The sequence below is a fragment of the Maylandia zebra genome, linkage group LG3 (genome assembly GCF_041146795.1).
Source record: "Maylandia zebra isolate NMK-2024a linkage group LG3, Mzebra_GT3a, whole genome shotgun sequence".
Classification (NCBI taxonomy): Eukaryota; Metazoa; Chordata; class Actinopteri; order Cichliformes; family Cichlidae; genus Maylandia; species Maylandia zebra.
In genome coordinates this window covers 9116123-9130849 of record NC_135169.1, presented here as the reverse complement: position 1 = coordinate 9130849, position 14727 = coordinate 9116123, and the positions used below count along the sequence as shown (strand labels likewise).

The following is a 14727-nucleotide window of genomic DNA, read 5'->3' as shown; positions in this document are numbered from 1 at the left end:
ATGTTTTGCATGCGGACCGGAGCAGACGAGGGTCGAACCACGAGCCCTCCGGTTAGTAGCTCTGCTCTAACCTGAGCTACAGCCACAGGTGTGGCAGCACAGGGGGTGGTGCAGTGTGAGTCAGAGCTGTTTGCCTATAAGCAGAGACCCTGGAGGACTGAAGCTGCAGATGCTGAAACATCTGGAAATAAACTGAAGCTACGTCTTTGAATTGTTTCCCTTGTTTAAAGTGTTTGGCATGGACGAGCTGAGCGTTGGAGGGTCTTCATGAGCTGTGACTGATGCTGAGCGTCTGCTCGGCAGCAGGTTATGTTGAGAGGGGATGCTCACGGGGATCTTCTGACCTGTGAATTTCCCCCAGAGAGCCGAGGTTACCAGAGACATAAATAAATACACTTCACGATTCACATTGATCTGATTTGAATGATGCAATATTCAATAAATTCTGGTAATTGGATTCCACGAAAGCGTGTCAACAGGAAGCAGAGGTCCGACGGCACATGCACGCACATGCTGCTGAGAGCAGAGGTATCACAGGTTTCATCCCTCCGGACAAAAATTCACTGAAGCAGCAGAAAAAGAAAACAACGCTTCACGTTGGAAGAACATCATGAGTTCTTTATCTACAGCTTTCAGTACCAATAATCAGCTATGTGCTGCAGGCCTTCAGGCTCCCAGTCGTTAAACCGTGACGGTAACGTCTGTGGACCCAGCAGTCCTACCTAATTATCTCCACCCTTCCTGTTTGATCGACTGCAAGCAGGTATCTGCTATAAAACGCCAGGCCAGGAAAATCTGCTTTGTCTGTTTCCTCCTCAGCTACACAAAGACATCTGCTCACAGCGCCAGCTTTGGCTAAATGCATGTGTACAGTGAGGCTGTGATTGCAGAGGAATAGTGAAATAATTTGAACGCAGGAGCTTCAGAGGGTTCCTTCGACAGCACGCTGATCTGAACTCTTGTATGATTTATATTATTGTTCATTATAATATTTATGAGCTGAGCTGAATCCGGTCAGAGGTCAGTGCCGACACGCAGGCTGCTCAGTAACGCTCGCTTTCACCTTTAAAGACACACGTGTGTGCACTTTGAACCAAACTTTATTGACAACACGTTTACGGTAAAGACCCCTCCTCTCTCCCCACTGCGCAGGCGCTAACTCTGTCAGAGTCTGTCGTGCACGCGCACGTCGGTGCTCGGACGTGATCCGGATCGGACCCGGACCTGGCTGCGCGTTCACGAGCTGGTACAGAGACGCGCACGCTGTTAGGATGGAGAGGAAGAGGAGGAGCGTGCAGTGACGGAGCGCAGGGTGTTTGTTTACAGAAGAAGAGGAGGAAGAGGTGAAGCTGCACCTCAGAAGAGTCTCGCTCCTGAAACAGCGCGAGGAGAGGAGGAGGAAGAGGAGGAAGAGTCCCCAACTTCTGACTCCGTAAACTTCCTGCACGCTCCACGGTCGGGCCGTGCTACCGCGCATGCGCCCTGAAGTTTTCACCCCATCGGAACACAATGGACCGATTGTGACGTCACCGGTTGCTTATCCGGATCTGAACCAGTGACGGCGGCGGGAGCGCGCCTCGGCTCAGCGCGTGACCGTGAGTGTTTACTGAGAAGTAAACTTTACGTAACTTTTGCTAAATCCAAACATGTTTTACAAACACACGTTTGACAGACACACAAAGACACACGTCAGCTCCTCCCTCCACCGTGTCCAGAACATGCAGCTCTGCTGACACAGGTCGTCGTTGACCTTCATCGACCTGTGGCTCAGGGTGCGCTGGTGCTACAGGACACCTTTAGGTTCGGACACGGTGTTCGTTATGGACACGCTGTGGTTTCCACAGAAGACCAACAACTCAGCACCGCTCGGGTTCAGATCCAGGAGGCCGTTCCTCCTAACCACACCCCTCCAGGTCTCGCTGTCGTTGTCCATATGAGCACTGACGTCTCCCAGCAGGACAACAGGGTCCCCAGGTGGGGAACCCTCCAGCGCCCCACCCGGGGACTCAAGTAAAGCTGGGTACTCAGAACCGTTGTCCCGCGAATAAGTGCAGACGACAGTCACACTTAACTGCTTCCCACCAGGGAGGTGACATTCCACGTCCCAGTTACTAGTCTTGGTAGCCGGGGTTCGGCCCACCAGGGCTGCCTGACACACGTTGCACCCGACCCCTACGATGCCTCCTGCGGGCGGTGGGCCTCTTTTTACCTTTTTTGGCTGTGCCCGGCCGGGCCCTAACGGACTAAGGCCCGACCCCCAGACTCTCGCACTCGGGCACCCTCGCAGGTCTGGCTCCAGGTCGGGGCCCCGGTAACTTTATCCCAGGCAGGGTGAACATCACCATTAAAGCTGTTTTTTAAGTTATCGTCCCTGCAGAACCGTCTGCACCATGAGATACTCGTATGCTGAGATCTCCAGTAACTAGTATCATCTGGAGTACAGTCAGATTCTGACGACACAACAGCAGAATTAGACTGCTCAGCAAAAACAAATATGGCTTTATGTTATGAAGTAAAAATGTAAGTGAAACACAGGAAGTGCAATCAAAACAAAACAGGTGGGAGCTGGTCCCACTGTTTCTTACATACAACCAAAAATAAATAAGTAAAACTTTGTTTACAAAAGCTGTAATTTATGTTTTATTACAGTTTTATTAAAGCTCAAAGTTTTGTTGAAGCGGTGTTTCAGGCTTTGAGGGTCAGTTAGCAAAGTGACCAAAAGTCTGTGGACACACCTTCATGTTCAGAAACCAACATCATCATTATCACGTGGTCCACCTTAACTCAGCTAGCCAATCACAGCACAGCTCTGAGAACTCCGAGTGCCTCACCTGACCCGGAGAGTGAAGGGTTAAACCCTGCAGAACCTAAAAAACACACACACACACACACACACACAGTCATGTTGTGCAACAGTCTGAAGCAACACAGCTGAGCAGGGTGGAGTGAACAGGAAGTAGAGAAGAAGCAGAGTGGGATCTGCAGGGCGGTGCACTCTTCTGGACAGACAGACTGCACGAGGGGTGAGACACGTTACTGCTTTTACTCGGACCTCTGCCTCCACACACTGTGTTGGTTTTTGTGCTCTACGGGGACCTGGGTGTGTACATGCTTCTCTGAGGACTTCGAGTGTATTGTGTGTGTTAGTTTTTGTGCTTTATGTGGACGTACCAGAGGTCTGTGCATCTGACGACTTAGTCCACTGATGTAGACCACCTGCGTTTATTGTGAGGCTACGTCCCCAGGATGCGGATCAACACACGTGCACATGCTCAGTGTGTCCTGTTTGGACATAAACAGCAGTGAATGTTAGGAGGCGTACCTGTCAGGTGTCTTCACACTGGACTGTGGTTAAAGCTGAACTTTGACCCCTAAGCTCCTCCTCTGTAGATCAAAAATCCATGTTTATTCTTAATTGTGTTTAATTTTTTAAGCTTGTGTCTCTGAAATGTCCCCATAAACCACATTAACTGGTGTACTCTGCTGTGTGTCAGTGAGCCTGTGGAGTGTGTGCGTGAGAATGAGTGGTGGTAAAAAGAGGAGTGGCTTTCAGATCACCAGCGTGACTTCAGAGGTGAACCAGAGTCCAGCAGACCAATTGTCTCCTAGCGCTGTCCTGCCCATCATCCAATCAGAGGTCTCTCTGCAGTCCCCCCTCTGCAGCCCTCAGGGAAGCTCCTCCCAGCCAACCACACCCTCTCTGAAGAGGAAGTACGTCTCCCTCGATGGCGGGCAGGGGGCGGGGTCTTCCTCCAGGTTCAGGGTGGTGAGACTAGTGAGCGGAGCCGGCGGCGGAGGCCGGGGTGAATCGTATCGTCGCGGGCGATGGATGTGCACAGAGTTCACAGAGCGGCAGGAAGGCCCGGGGTTCAGGCGGGTAATGGACAGCATGAGACACGCCCACTCCTTGGAGTCCCTGGAGATGATTGGCCGGGAAAGCGAGTGGGGTGGAGTCCACTCTCAGGACAACACCCATATGCTGGCTCAGCACGTGCTGCACAGCGGCCCGCCTTCACCCACGCACCAAACGCCAGCTAATGTCCGGCTGCTCGACCACAAGGAGTCACGCCTTGTGGTCGAGCAGGGCTTAGGCTCCACCCCTCCACCACCTTCACCCCGCCCACGCTTCGCCCCAACTCCTCTGCGGCTGGATGTGGACGCCTCAGGACGGGTAAACACACACACAGACACTCGTTTTAATGCCTTAGTGAGGACATCAATCTGACATAATATTTTTGCTAGCCTCTTACCCTAACCCTCAGAAACGACCTAATCTGGACTAACCCGGGCCTGACCAGAACCTCATTTAACTCCAAAGCACAACCACAGTGGGCTTTATGTTCAAATGTAAAGAGAAAACCCACCAATCAGCAGCCATATCCCTACTCCTTTGTGAAGCATTTGGTTCCCACAAAGACATTTAGACAAGTATACACGCACACACACGTGTCCTACTGCCTGACTCAGGCGTGATCTCTGCACAGGTGGAGGCTGTTAGCTGCACGCCTTCTCGTTTGCGACGTAGCTGAGTTAGCAGCACCTGTTCTGCTCTGCAGTTTCACCCCTGACACACTAGGGGGCGGTGCAGCTGCTAACAGAGGTGGGGCTAGGGCGTCAGCTGCTTGTGATGTCACAGCTGCAGCTGATCGAGCTGATTGTTGATCAGGTCATTGGAATAATAAAAACATGTACGTGCAGCAGTGACATCAGCGCAACATGTGACATCATCATGACATCACTGAGGAAACCCGCTGGTATATAAAATGAATCTTTAATGTTAGAACATTGCTCGTTGTTTTTACGACAGTCACTCACACCTGTGTCTCACCTGTCAGTCTGTCCTCAGGCTGTCTCACTCTCAGCCTGGCTCCCCCCCTGCTGGACTGTACCAACCCCCTCTGACCCCCGCTCAGACGCCGTCAGGCTTCAGCCTGGACCGCACCATGTTCGACCTGCCGGGGGACGCCAGGTGAGTGTGTTTAACAGGTGTTTGTGATGTCACTGCTCAGTGGGAGGAGTCAGGATGCTTCTCAGAGGTCAGCTGATTAGTTTTCAGTGTTTGGTTTGTTTGTGATTGATCAGGTTGATTGATTGAATGATGAACCCGGACTTTCACAATAAAAGTCCACCCTGTTTGAACTGCGTGCGTCTTAGAGGGCGGTGATGTCATACAGTTTCAGGTAACAGCCAATAAAACACCTGAGAGTCAAACTGACATTAAAGACAACTAATGGACCAAAACGCCTGGAAACCAACCACAGAAATGTCAGCGATCAATATCAGTGATCAGGAATTAATTACTGATCAATACCAGTGAGTGATTACTGATTAGTTCCAGTAATGAGCAGGCAGTTGGTCGTTTCCATGGTCCCTCCGTCTGAATCAATGGGCCTCTGTCTGCGAGTGGGCGGGAGAAGAATGCTGCTGCTGCCTTGCCATTGGCTGAGACCGTGAGTGGGCAGGAGCTGGCAGGCAGCAGCCAATCAGAGAGCAGAGATGTGTGGGAGTGACAGAGAACATGAAGATCTGAAGTCTGGACGCACCTTAGTCTGAAGACAACATCTGGATACAGCTGCTGACATTTACACACCTGTGAGCTCACAAGGAGGCAGCCAATCAGGGGCCACCTGGGAAGGCGGAGTCAGAGGTATTACGATTACATTAAGCTGATTGGAGTTTGCTCTGATGGTGTGCTGTGATTAGTTGGTGCTCTGTGGTGAAGTTCTCACTGGATGTTTCCTGTTGTGCTGTGCTGTGATTGGACTGGGTTTTTTTTTCAGAGTGCTGTGATTGGACTGTAAAATATGTAGCTGAGTTCTGATTGGCTGGTGTTTCAGTGGGCCTCCATCAGCTGAAGATGTTTGTAGGTGAGAAGAAGAGGACCTGTCAAACACGTCCTCAGCGCCGTCTCCCTTCGACTCCGCCCCTTCCTCCCAGGACTCTGCAGCTTGTTGCTAAGCAACTGGAGCCTCCAGTTGTCTTACGGGATCATACAAAGGTCAAAGGTCGTGGCTCAGCTGTCAGGGAGTCCTGGCCAAGTTCTAGGACATCGATCCAAGAACTCAAACCACGGGTGACTCAGAGGTCCCTGACCCCTCCCTCCAGAGCTCAGCCTGTCACAGAGGCCCGCCACCGATCCACCAATCAACCACAGCCATCCCAGCGACCCCAGAATCCTCTGCGTCACACTGCCCCGCATCCTCATTGGTCAGTTCCTGCCAGGGCTTCACCCACCGGGCAGGGCTCTGAGGCCACTATGATGGCTCTGCTGCTGTTCTGCAACAGGTAACCACGGTAACCCGGGCGGGGTTCAGATTCACCTGCAAAATAATAAATATGTGATAGTACCTGTCCAGGGCACCGTCGTAATGGAGATTTATCATTTCAGTGGGTTTGTTCATGGTTAGATAAAGTAATAACAGGTGAGAAGAACATCTGTGCAGATTAGAGATGGACCGATCCGATATTACGTATCGGTATCGGTCTGATACTGACCTAAATTACTGGATCGGATATCGGAGAAAAATAAAAAATGTAATCCGATCCATTAAATATCACGAAAGTACCTCACAAAACTTGCAACACGCCGTAACTCACCTCAGAACGTTAGCACGTCGGAGCAGTATGCATCACGTGATAGAGCGGCTGTGGCATGCGGGACCTGTCGGTGGTCTGGATAGCATGTGGAGCTTCGCTAGCAACCCGGCATTTCATCTCCGACAAAGTTATCCCCGAGAGAAGTAAAGCAAGTGTGTAAGTCCATCTCTGAATGTTTGTAAAGCATTCCTGCGTTAAGCTTAACAACTGATATATGGAGCGACTGCCTCTTCTGGCTGCTGCTTCAATCATGAAACTGCTTAATGATCAGCTGATCGGCTTTTCTGTCGCGAGTCCGTGTCTCTGGTTTGTTTTTGGCCCACTTTGCACCAGAAAGAGGAAACCAGCGGCTGAACAACAGCAGCACGTTTAAGCTTGATCAGCTGTTGTTAGAATGTATTTAATATTACTTTCTACTCCAGGATCTTTTTCTACGTAGCTGACGCTGGTAACTGTGCAGGGGTGGATCTAGCAAAGTTTAGCCAGGGGGGCCGATAGGGCATTAATGAATGAATAATGAATGAATATTCTTTATTGTCATTGTCACAAGTACAATGAAATTGAAAGATGTCTCCGGTCAGTGCAACATCACGAAAGATAAATACTTAAAAACTATAATAGATATGATATAAAAGATAGAAATACATATAAAATACAGTATTCTCATACAGTAAATACACCCAAGCAATCCAGGCCTAAGGCCCCATACAGACACTCAACATACGACCTAGTTGATATATCACTCAAACAATCAATCACTCAGTCAATTTGTTAGCGCATCCAACAAAACATGTCTGAAAGCATTCCAACATCAAGGGCACAAATGACAACAGGGGCAATGAAAGTCATCTACTTTTAGTAGCATTGAGACATGATATTGCAATTGGGTAGAAACTGTGTTTGAGTCTGTTAGTCCTTGTGTATGTTGTTCTATACCGTTTACCTGAAGGCAGCAGTTCGAACATGGAGTGTCCAGGGTGTGAGGTGTCCTTTATGATGTTATGGGCTCTTTTGAGGCAGCGGGAACTGTGTAGGTCTTTCAGTTTGAGGAGAGGGCAGCCGATTGTCCTTTGGGCAGCGTTGATTACTCCCTGGAGTGCTTTCCTCTGAGCCACTGTGCAGCTAGCGTACCATATGCCTATGCAGTACGTTAGTATGCTTTCGATGGACATACTTTTCTTTCTTATTCTCATTTAAAATGTCGAGCTTTTAATAAATAATTATCTGAATCTTACACCCAAAGTTTTAATTTGATGTAAAATGAATAGAAGTCAATTACTGTATATAGTGACTATTAAGTCTAATATATATATACCCTAGTAAGCTATAGTACTTTTTACTTTGGGAAGGTACCATCTGTGCAGTCTGCAATTTTGTTGAAGAAAGATGTTGAATCTATTTAATATTTCTTGAAAAATAATTGATTTCTGTGCATTTTTTTCACACTGCATCAAATTAAGGTTGATTACGTCGATTAAGCATCATGAGGTGGAGCGTGAGGGGTGGTTCCCTATTTTTTATTTATTTATTTTTGTTGTTGCTGGGAGTTGGAACCCTATTAGTTAGGTTGCTTAATATTTACGCTAAGTACTCTTTAAAATACCAGAATAGTGAGGATGGTGTAGGTTTGAGTTTATTAGATTGATCAGTATTGCTGAACTATGAAATATATATTTTTTTACATATAGGTATAACAGAATAGCTTTAGTGTAGTTGTTGTTTTAAACTTGAGTATGAACTTATACAAAATGCAGCAAGATATTTTAAAAAACAGTTTTGTTGATTAAAAAACACTATATCGGATTCATATCGGTATCGGCAGATATCCAAATTTATGATATCGGTATCGGACATAAAAAAGTGGTATCGTGCCATCTCTAGTGCAGATGTGGATAAAGGTGCTGATAACGGTCATTCACCTGTCTCAAAGTCACCTATCAGATAGTCACCTGCCTTTCTCACCTGCCTGTCTCAGCTGCCTGTCTCTCACCTGTCTGTCTCTCACCTGTATGTCTCTCACCTGTCTGTCTCACAGGCCTGTCTCTCACCTGCCTGTCTCTCACCTGTCTGTCTCACTTGCCTGTCTATCACCTGTCTGTCTCTCACATGTCTGTCTCACCTGCCTGTCTCTCACCTGTCTGTCTCTCGCCTGTCTGTCACCTGTCTGTCTCACTTGCCTGTCTATCACCTGTCTGTCTCTCACCTGTCTGTCTCACCTGCCTGTCTCTCACCTTTCTGTCTATCACCTGTCTGTCTCACCTTCCTGTCTATCACCTGTCTGTCTCTCACCTGTCTGTCTCACATGCTTGTCTCTCACCTTTCTGTCTTTCACTTGTCTGTCTCGCCTGCCTGTCTCTCACCTGCCTGTCTCTCGCCTGTCTGTCACCTGTCTGTCTCACTTGCCTGTCTATCACCTGTCTGTCTCTCACCTGTCTGTCTCACCTGCCTGTCTCTCACCTTTCTGTCTATCACCTGTCTGTCTCACCTTCCTGTCTATCACCTGTCTGTCTCTCACCTGTCTGTCTCACATGCTTGTCTCTCACCTTTCTGTCTTTCACTTGTCTGTCTTGCCTGCCTGTCTCTCACCTGTCTGTCTCACCTGCCTGTCTCTCACCTGCCTGTCTCTCACCTGTCTGTCTCACAGGCCTGTCTCTCACCTGCCTGTCTCTCACCTGTCTGTCTCTCACCTGCCTGTCTCCCACCTGCCTGTCTATCACCTGTCTGTCTCACCTGCCTATTTCTCACCTGTCTGTCTCTCACCTGCCTGTCTCTCACCTGTCTGTCTCTCACCTGCCTGTCTCTCACCTGTCTGCCTCACTTGCCTGTCTCTCACCTGTCTGTCTCTCACCTGTCTGTCTTTCACCTGCCTGTCTCTCACCTGTCTGTCTTTCACCTGCCTGTCTCTCACCTGTCAGTCTCTCACCTGCCTGTCTCTCACCTGTCTTTCTCACCTGTCTGTCTCTCACCTGTATTTTTTTAACCTGTCTGTCTCTCACCTGCCTGTCTCTCACTTGCCTGCCTCACCTGCCTGTCTCTCACCTGTCTGTCTCACAGGCCTGTCTCTCACCTGCCTGTCTGTCTCACATGCCTCTCTCTCACCTGTCTCTCTCTCACGTGTCTCTCTCACCTGCCTGTCTATCACCTGTCTATCTCACCTGCCTGTCTTTCTCAGCTGTCTGCCTCTCACCTGTGTGTCTCACCTGCCTGTCTCTCACCTGTGTGTCTCTCACCTGTCTGTCTCACCTGCCTTTCTCTCACCTGCCTGTCTCACCTGCCTGTCTGTCTCTCACCTGCCTGTCTCTCATTTGCCTGTCTGTCACCTGCCTGTCTGTCACCTGTCTGCTTCACCTGCCTGTCTCTCACCTGTCTGTCTCACAGGCCCGTCTCTCACCTGCCTGTCTGTCTCACATGCCTGTCTCTCACCTGCCTGTCTTTCACCTTTCTGTCTCACTTGCCTGTCTATCACCTGTCTATCTCACCTGCCTGTCTTTCTCACCTGTCTGCCTCTCACCTGTGTGTCTCACCTGCCTGTCTCTCACCTGTGTGTCTCTCACCTGTCTGTCTCACCTGCCTTTCTCTCACCTGCCTGTCTCTCACCTTCCTGTCTCACTTGCCTGTTTATCACCTGTCTGTCTCACCTGCCTGTCTGTCTCACCTGTCTGTCTCACATGCCTGTCTCTCACCTGTCAGTCTCTCAACTGTCTGTCTGTCTCTCTCTCACGTGTCTGTCTCACCTGCCTGTCTCTCACCTGCCTGTCTCTCACTTGCCTGTCTATCACCTGCCTGTCTCTCACCTGTCTGCCTCACCTGCCTGTCTCTCACCTGTCAGTCTCTCAACTGTCTGTCTGTCTCTCTCTCACGTGTCTGTCTCACCTGCCTGTCTCTCACCTGTCTGTCTCACTTGCCTGTTTATCACCTGTCTGTCTCACCTGTCTGTCTCACCTGCCTGTCTGTCTCACCTGTCTGTCTCACATGCCTGTCTCTCACCTGTCTGTCTCACCTGCCTGTCTTTCTCACCTGTCTATCTCACCTGCCTGTCTGTCTCACCTGTCTGTCTCACCTGCATGTCTCTCACCTGTATGTTTCACCTGTCTTTCTCACCTGCCTGTGTCTCACCTGCCTGTCTCTCGCCTGCCTGTCTCTCAGCTGTCTCTCACCTGCCTGTTTCTCACCTGTCTGTCTCACCTGTCTGTCTCACCTGCCTGTCTGTCACCTGTATGTCTCACCTGTCTGTCTCTCACCTTCCTGTCTCTCACCTGTATGTCTCACCTTCCTGTCTCTCACCTGTATGTCTCACCTGCCTGTCTCACCTGCCTGTCTCTCACCTGCCTGTCTCTCACCTGTATGTCTCACCTTCCTGTCTCTCACCTGTATGTCTCACCTGCCTGTCTCACCTGCCTGTCTCTCACCTGCCTGTCTCTCACCTGTATGTCTCACCTGCCTGTCTCACCTGCCTGTCTCTCACCTGCCTGTCTCTCACCTGTATGTCTCACCTGCCTGTCTCACCTGCCTGTCTCTCACCTGCCTGTCTCTCACCTGTCTGTCTCACCTGTCTGTCTCACCTGCCTGTCTCTCACCTGTATGTCTCACCTGCCTGTCTCACCTGCCTGTCTCTCACCTGCCTGTCTCTCACCTGTATGTCTCACCTGCCTGTCTCACCTGCCTGTCTCTCACCTGCCTGTCTCTCACCTGTCTGTCTCACCTGCCTGTCTCACCTGCCTGTCTCTCACCTGTATGTCTCACCTGCCTGTCTCACCTGCCTGTCTCTCACCTGCCTGTCTCTCACCTGTATGTCTCACCTGCCTGTCTCACCTGCCTGTCTCACCTGCCTGTCTCTCACCTGTATGTCTCACCTGCCTGTCTCACCTGCCTGTCTCTCACCTGCTTGTCTCTCACCTGCCTGTCTCTCACCTGTCTGTCTCACCTGCATGTCTCACCTGCCTGTCTCTCACCTGTCTGTCTCACCTGTCTGTCTCACCTGCCTGTCTCTCACCTGTCTGTCTCTCTGTGTCTTGCAGTAGTTCCAGTACCAGTTTGATCGCCATCGACAACAAAATTGAGCAGGCCATGGTGAGTCCTGTTTCTACGTTTCTAGTCGTCTATCAGGCGTCGATCTATAAACCTTTGTATCTGTTGCTGGTAGATTCTGTCATGAAGACATCAAGTCGTCTGTTGTTTTTCTAGTTGTATATTTACTCTTTGCAGTGAGAGAGAGTTTGTCTGTGACTCTGTTCCTGTGTAGATATTTCAGTTCTGTAGTTATTTGATTTCACCTTGATTGAAACGAGGATAACCTGACTCCTGAGGTTAAGGATCTGTTGTGTGAGAGGGTCCTGACTGAGAGACAGTCAGCAGTGGTTAAACAACAGCTGTAAAGGTTTCTGAGCCAACTCTGATGGTGGTCCTCCGTCAGGTCGGTCCTGGCTCAGTTTGTCCTCAATCTGAGGTTGAATGCATACATTCCAAGTATGCATGTAGAGCTGTTCAGATCTGTCCCTGCTGCTGACGACCATAAATGTGACACCGTTCTGTGGTTACAAACGTCTCTCAGTGAGGACATATGAGCAGGAGGTCTCCTCTATGCTGATGATGCTGTTAATCACACAATGCTCCCTCTGTAGGACGGGCTTTATGATTGGCTAGTTTATTTATGCACATCACGTGTGTGTGTGTGTAGGACCTGGTGAAGAGTCACCTGATGCTGGCGGTGAGGGAGGAGGTGGAGCTTCTGAGAGAACAAATCAGAGAGCTGCAGGAGAGGAACCGGCAACTGGAGAGAGAGAACCACACGCTGAGGGCGCTGACCCACAGCATGCACACTCAATAACACACACACTAACACACTCACACGTGCCGTCATGTCAGGGTTAACAGGACGGCGTTCCGGCTCCTGCGTTTTCTGATCAGCTGATGCTTCAGAGACACTCGCTGTGCCCTCCTGCTCGTCCTCCTTCATGTACCTGTAGTACTGTTGAACTGCAGTATTTGTGGTACTGTGTACTGATGAAAGGTGTGTGTTTCTGTGTGTGTGTGTGTGTGTGTGTGCAAGTACTTACAGCATCTGACAAAAGTGAGCACACCCTGACATTTCTGTAAATGTTGTGTTAGCTCCTTTCATGGGACAACGTTGTAGGTAACAAAAGAGAGAAGACCCGAGGTGAAAATGTCCAAACTGTGCCCAAAAGTATTATGTTTGGCCACCATTATTTTCCAACACTGCCTCAACTCTGTTGGTCATGGAGTTCACTGGAGCTCCACAGAGTGCCGCTGAATCCTCTCCCACTCCGATGACATCATAGACCTTGCACTCCTCCACCTTCCATTTGAGGATGCCCCACAGATGCTCAGTAGGGTTTGGAGACATGGTTGGTCTGAGCACTGACAGGCTGACCCTCCACGCCTCTGCAGCAATGCTGGCAGCACTCATACCTGTTTTCAAAGACAACCTCTGGATATGACACTGAGCACGTGCACTCAGCTTCTTTTGTCGACCATGTCCTGTTAAACTGCTGGATGGTCTCGACCACCGTGCTGCAGCTCAGTTTCAGAGTGTTGGCGAGTCACGTGACACCAGGGAGGGAAAATGGCTAATCGGGCTCAGTTTGGACATCTTCACCTATGGCTGTACTCTCTTTTGTTTCCCAGGGATTCAGTCACTAATGGCTGTGGGTGGAGTTATTTAGAGGTGACACCAAATGTGCACTGTTGTACAAGCTGCTTACTTTACATTGTATCAACGTGTCAGATTGACAGTGTGTCCTGTGAAAAGATGTAACGAAATATCTCCAAAAATGTGAGGCTGTGCTCTGTGTGCGAGTGTGTGTCTGTGTGTGTGTGAGTGAGTGTGTCTGTGTGTGTTTGTGTGCGTGTGTGTGTGTGTGTGTGTGTGTGTGCGAGTGTGTGTTTCTGTGTGTGTTTGTGTGCGTGTGTGTGTGTGTCTGTGTGCGAGTGTGTGTTTCTGTGTGTGCGAGTGTGTGTGTCTGTGTGCGAGTGTGTGTTTCTGTGTGTGCGAGTGTGTGTGTCTGTGTGCGAGTGTGTCTGTGTGCGAGTGTGTGTGTCTGTGTGCGAGTGTGTCTGTGTGCGAGTGTGTGTGTCTGTGTGTGTGTGTGTGTCTGTGTGTGCGAGTGTGTCTGTGTGCGAGTGTGTCTGTCTGTGTGTGTGTGTGTCTGTGTGTGCGAGTGTGTGTGTGTGTGTCTGTGTGTGTGTGTGTGTGTCTGTGTGCGAGTGTGTGTGTCTGTGTGTGTGTGTGTGTCTGTGTGTGTGTGTGTGTCTGTGTGTGCGAGTGTGTCTGTGTGCGAGTGTGTCTGTCTGTGTGTGTGTGTGTCTGTGTGTGCGAGTGTGTGTGTGTGTGTCTGTGTGTGTGTGTGTGTGTGTGTCTGTGTGCGAGTGTGTGTGTCTGTGTGTGTGTGTGTGTGTGTGTGTGTGTGTGTCTGTGTGTCTGTGTGTGTGTGTCTGTGTGTGTGTGTGTGTGTCTGTGTGTGTGTGTCTGTGTGTGTGTGTGTCTGTGTGTAGGTGTGGAGGACAGTGAGGATGATGGGTGGAGTCAGCAGCTCAGCTCCAGGCAGCAGAGGTGTTGTCAGAAACCGATGGACGAGTCAGAGCTGATGGTTTGAAACTCCTTCTTTGAGAGCCCCTCCCACCCCGAGGAGGTTACTTCCTGTTTAAAGGGAGTTTTTCCTCCCCACTGTCCCACCGTGTGAAGCACTCGGAGGCGACTGTTGTGATTTGTGCTGCAAAGTAATCGTCCAAGGTGTCCCGATGATGTGTTTCAGTGTGGCTGCTGAGGAAGGAGTTGCTTCATCAATTTGAACTGTAGCTCAGGATCAGCGGGCTCCGCCCTCACCATGGGTCAGGCTGGACCCACTGTGACCCCTGATCACTCACACACACAGACACACACACACACACGCATCCTGTAACACAGTAACCCAGAATGTGCCTTACTGACCTCACCTGACGGTGTGGGCGTGGCCTAACGGTCGCACCTGGGACTGTTTGTATTAGCCGTCCAGATGCTGATGCTGATGATGAAGAGTAGAGTCTAATAAATTAATAAAGCCTTACAGACTGATGTTTGTGTGGTCCCTCTGTGTTTGCTGTCTCTCTGTGGGGTATGACGTCACACACAGT

The 14727-nt window shown here is 49.9% G+C and overlaps 1 protein-coding gene across 4 annotated transcripts; it reads left to right on the top strand.

Annotated features, from left to right (window-relative positions):
* The first annotated feature begins 1181 nt into the window (after window positions 1-1181).
* zgc:153012 (TSC22 domain family protein 4) lies at window positions 1182-14668 on the top strand. Of its 4 annotated transcripts, none has more exons than XM_004574783.6 (5): window positions 1187-1595; window positions 3495-4171; window positions 4836-4969; window positions 11616-11667; window positions 12275-14668. In XM_004574783.6, exons 2-5 carry the CDS (start codon window positions 3521-3523, stop codon window positions 12422-12424), a joined length of 987 nt encoding a protein of 328 aa, XP_004574840.1. In that variant the 5' UTR covers window positions 1187-1595; window positions 3495-3520; the 3' UTR covers window positions 12425-14668. The 4 variants fall into 4 exon arrangements, with proteins under 4 accessions (XP_076735379.1, XP_004574840.1, XP_012771368.1 ...); XM_012915914.4 differs by lacking the exon at window positions 1187-1595 and adding an exon at window positions 2896-3023; XM_076879263.1 differs by lacking the exon at window positions 1187-1595 and adding an exon at window positions 3020-3100.
* The last annotated feature ends 59 nt before the right edge of the window (window positions 14669-14727 follow it).

Coding starts and splice junctions, on each gene's coding strand:
- zgc:153012 (XM_004574783.6), top strand. CDS start 3,521: ATGAGTGGTGGTAAAAAGAGGAGTGGCTTTCAGATCACCAGCGTGACT. Junction 4,970..11,615: donor GACCTGCCGGGGGACGCCAG/GTGAGTGTGTTT, acceptor TGTGTCTTGCAG/TAGTTCCAGTACCAGTTTGA. Junction 11,668..12,274: donor ACAAAATTGAGCAGGCCATG/GTGAGTCCTGTT, acceptor GTGTGTGTGTAG/GACCTGGTGAAGAGTCACCT.